General features: G+C 37.0%; 1 protein-coding gene across 1 annotated transcript in view; it reads left to right on the plus strand.

The window, feature by feature from the left end:
• The window catches only part of LOC115224745 (high affinity cationic amino acid transporter 1-like), a 40,215-nt gene that overhangs the window by 15,468 nt on the left and 20,344 nt on the right, over window positions 1-4,403 (plus strand). The window contains exon 8 of the mRNA XM_029795636.2: window positions 1,571-1,685. Coding sequence (XP_029651496.1) covers window positions 1,571-1,685 — 115 coding nt within the window. The remainder of the gene's footprint in view (window positions 1-1,570; window positions 1,686-4,403) is intronic.

A 4,403-nucleotide genomic window follows, 5' to 3' on the forward strand; every position in this document is an offset into this window, starting at 1 on the left:
AAAATTGCTTTATATTCATTTCAAGTTGGTTTCAAATTTTGACAGAAACCAACAACTGCAAGGGAGGCGGTAGGTCAACTACAGTGACCCGTGTTCAACTGGTACTTATTTTGAACACCTGTTGCAGTGAAGGGATGTTTAAGAACCAATGCCTATTAATATCAATTGAAAAAGAAAATGACTCTGTAGACTGTCTTGACGTTAACTTTAACCTTAAAACAGGTATTCACCAACCTTTTCAAAAACCTAACGTTAGCATTAGATATATAAATGTGAATAGTAATCATCCACATAATATATAGAACCTTAGTATGAATATCGAGAGAAGAATCAATCATCTGTCTTCAAACGAAGAAGTATTTGATAAACACAAAGATTATTGCAATAAAGCACTTGAGAATGTAGGATATAATTATGAAATTAAGTACAATAAGAATTGCAACATCATGGCAAATTAAAAATAGGAACAAGTATCATAATAATAATTGCAGAAGAAAAATGTAGTATACCAGGAAACAATAATAACTCAGCATATGACTAAGTTCTATTATATCAGACCGACGCAAAATTGGATTAAATTAAGAATCGCAAACCGTGAATCGACATTCGGGGACCAAAACAAAATGAATAGTACAGGACTTTCAAAGAAAATATGGCATCCCAAAAAACAAAGCTAACTTCACAATCAAATGGAGCATTTTAGCACATGCCCCTTGTTACAAAATTAACAATAGATTCTGTAAATTATGCCGTGAGGAAAACTATGAAATAATGAAAAGAAAAGGGAACCTAGTTAATACGAGGAATGAAAAAGTATTTTCATGTAGACACATAGGAAGGTACCTGTCTATTAAACTAAAGTGATTTATTGATACGATTGAATGTCACCTAAACATCATTAAAAAAAATATATATAGACATAACATCACATATATTAAAAGCTAAATTGAACTATACAACTGAAGAATTCTAACAAATCTATAATGCCCCAATAACTGAAATTAACTAATTGATTTATAACCAAACAAAATTACCATAATAGCTTACTTGAACCCATTAGTTTTTTTTTTAATATGTATATCTATGTTTTTAAGTATGAAATATCCATAGATTGAATATCCATGTTTAAGTATGAAATACCTATAGATTTACGTATACGATCAGATCCAGTTCTGAAGGTATATATATTTTTCTGATTGTAAATGCAGACGATCTTAACACCCAAGTTTGGAGAACCAACATATTTGTACCTGTATTTCAAAGGGCCAGCCTTGTCACACTCTGTGTCATGCTGTATCTCCCTGTGAACAACGTTAAGGGTGCCCATGTCTGTGGAGTGCTCAGCCACTTTCACGTTAATCTCACGAGCCGGCTGTTCCGTTGATTGGATCAACTGGAACCCTCGTCGTCGTAACCGACGGAGTCCCGTTGTAGTAATCTATTGCAGGTATATCTAGGGTAATGATAGTAGTTTCATGTCATATTGCATACCTTAATCTCTTTTAGGTATCCCAGGATATATTGATGGTGGCTTTGTATAGGTTAAAACAAATCTTTTTCTCTATTTCAGGTACCCCCTGGGTACGGTGAGGGTGGGTTCATGCCTTATGGCATCTCCGGAATGTTGTCTGGTGCTGCTACATGTTTCTATGGATTTGTTGGATTTGACTGTATTGCTACCACAGGTGAGTTACATTCGAGTCTGTTATCATTACTCGTGAGTTACATCTGAGTCTATTCTTATTACGGATGAGTTACACTTGTGTGTATTCTCATTACTGGTGAGTTATACTTGAGTTTGTTGTCATTAATAATGAGCAATACATGAGTGCAAACTCATTACTGATGAGTATCACTTCAGTGTGTAACCATTACAGGTAAGTTACACTTGAGTCTCTTCTTAATAGTGATGAATATACACTCGTCTGTTGTCATCACTGTTAAGTTACACTCCATCCTTTCACCTTTACTGGTGAGTTACACTTTAGTGTGCTGTTATTACTGGTGAGTTCACTCCAGTGTGTTATCATTACGGGTAAGTTTCACATCAATGTGTTGTCATTAATGGTGAGTTACACTCCAGTCTATTATCATTACTGGTGAGTTACACTTTTTGTCTGTTCTCATTGCTGGTCTACTCAACACATGTTTGTCGTCATAGCTGGGGAATTACACTCGAGTCTTTCATCATTGGTGGTGATATGTCATATTTCTGTGGAAGATATCAGACATGTGCTTAGCAGCTGCCCGAATGTATAATCAAAATACTACCTCCCTATAACAATATATTATAGGCGTAGGAGTGGCTGTGTGGTAAGTAGCTTGCTTACCAACCACATGGTTCCGGGTTCAGTCCCACTGCGTGGTACCTTGGGCAAGTGTCTTCTACTATAGCCTCAGACCGATCAAAGACTTGTGAGTGGATTTCGTAGACGGAAACTTCTTGGACTTCCATCTGGATTTCTTCACAAATAATTTTGGAGCAGTGTCTGATGAACACGGTGAAGGATTTCACCAGGACATTAGTGCCATGGAGAAACGGTACCAAAGCTTCTGGAATGACAGATGCTGACTGACTACTGCTGGACACTTAACTGTGATCAACCAGATCAGGAACACCGCAGGAAATTCAAAGCACAATGCTTCTAACTCCATTGTTCTAGCCTTGTCTGTTTTGTCCGACCCATTTTTTGTGTATTCACGCTTTGTAGAATGATAGTGATGATTTTTAGTTCAATAAACTAATTTACTTTCTAAAAATAGTATGACCTTAATTATAACGTTAATGATTTCATATATACAAATATGTAGGTATTTGCATATCTACTGAAAAACTGATATGAGGTGCATAGAAATGGGGTGAAGGCGACGAGCTGGCAGAAACGTTAGCACACCAGGCGAAATGCTTAGGAGTATTTCGTCTGCCGCTATATTCTGAGTTCAAATTCCGCCGAGGTCGACTTTGCCTTTCATCCTTTCGGGGCCGATTAAATACGTACCAGTTACGCACTGGGGTCGATATAATCGACTTAATCCGTTTGTCTGTCCTTGTTTGTCCTCTCTGTGTTTAGCCGCTTGTGGGTAGTAAAGAAATAGGTATTTCGTCTGCCGTTACGTTCTGAGTTCAAATTCCGCCGAGGTCGACTTTGCCTTTCATCCTTTCGGGGTCGATAAATTAAGTACCAGTTGCGCACTGGGGTCGGATAATCGACTTAATCCGTTTGTCTGTCCTTGTTTGTCCTCTCTGTGTTTATCCCTTGTGGGTAGTAAAGAAATAGGTATTTCGTCTGCCGTTACGTTCTGAGTTCAAATTCCGCCGAGGTCGACTTGCCTTTCATCCTTTCGGGGTCGATAAATTAAGTACCAGTTGCGCACTGGGGTCGATATAATCGACTTAATCCTTTGTCTGTCTTGTTTGCCCCCTCTATGCTTAGCCCCTGGTGGGTAGTAAAGAAATCAGAAATGAAGTGAAATTTGAAATCAGTCTAAGAATTTTGAAATTAGTCTAAAAAAGTTGGTTGCATTCAATAAACATAATACATTTAATCTTGTTGACCAGTATTATCAGCCAATAACTCTGAAGTAATTATTCCTTGTTATCGATCGTTTTAATCTGTTGCTGGTTCTCCAGTTTTGTAGGAGGAGTAATTTCCGATTGGATTAATCTGTTGCTTTGTGAATGAGTAATTTCAGCTCGTTACACAAAGTAATTGGCATGCGATCTCATTACAGTTTCTGCTGTGTTAATTATGCAATTCATTGTATTTGGTTTCTGAGACTTTCTATTTTATCTTTTGCTTGCTTCGGTCATTGAACTATGGCCATGCTGGAGCACCACCCTGAAGAATTTTAAAGTTGAGTGAATCGCACTCCACTACTATTTATTTATTTATTTATTTATTTTGTTAAGACTAGTACTTATTCTATCGGTCTCTTTTACTGAAGCACTAACTTAGAAGGACATAAACACACCAACACCAGTTGTCAAGTGGTGGTAGAGGACAAGCATAGACTCAAAGACACACACATACACATCGTCGTCGTCGTCGTTGTCATTTAACATCCATTGCCCATGTTCGCATGGGTTGGATGGTTTGAGCAGAGCTGGCAAGCTGGAAGGTTGTACAAGACACTATATTATATGTGTGTATATATATATATATATATATACCCTCTTTCAACTTCGCCTATGCGATTTTGGGAAACGTTTCTACAATATATATATACCAGGTGTAAAACATTCCTTTTATTATCCCTTATATATATATATATATATATATATAGTATATATATATATATTATATATGTATGTATGTATGTATGTAGGTGTGTGTGTGTGTGTGTGTGGTGTGTGTGTGTGTGTGTGTGTGTGTGTGTGTATAATGTTTTTTTCCAATCATTCG

This window comes from Octopus sinensis, linkage group LG26 (assembly GCF_006345805.1).
Source record: "Octopus sinensis linkage group LG26, ASM634580v1, whole genome shotgun sequence".
Classification (NCBI taxonomy): domain Eukaryota; kingdom Metazoa; phylum Mollusca; class Cephalopoda; order Octopoda; family Octopodidae; genus Octopus; species Octopus sinensis.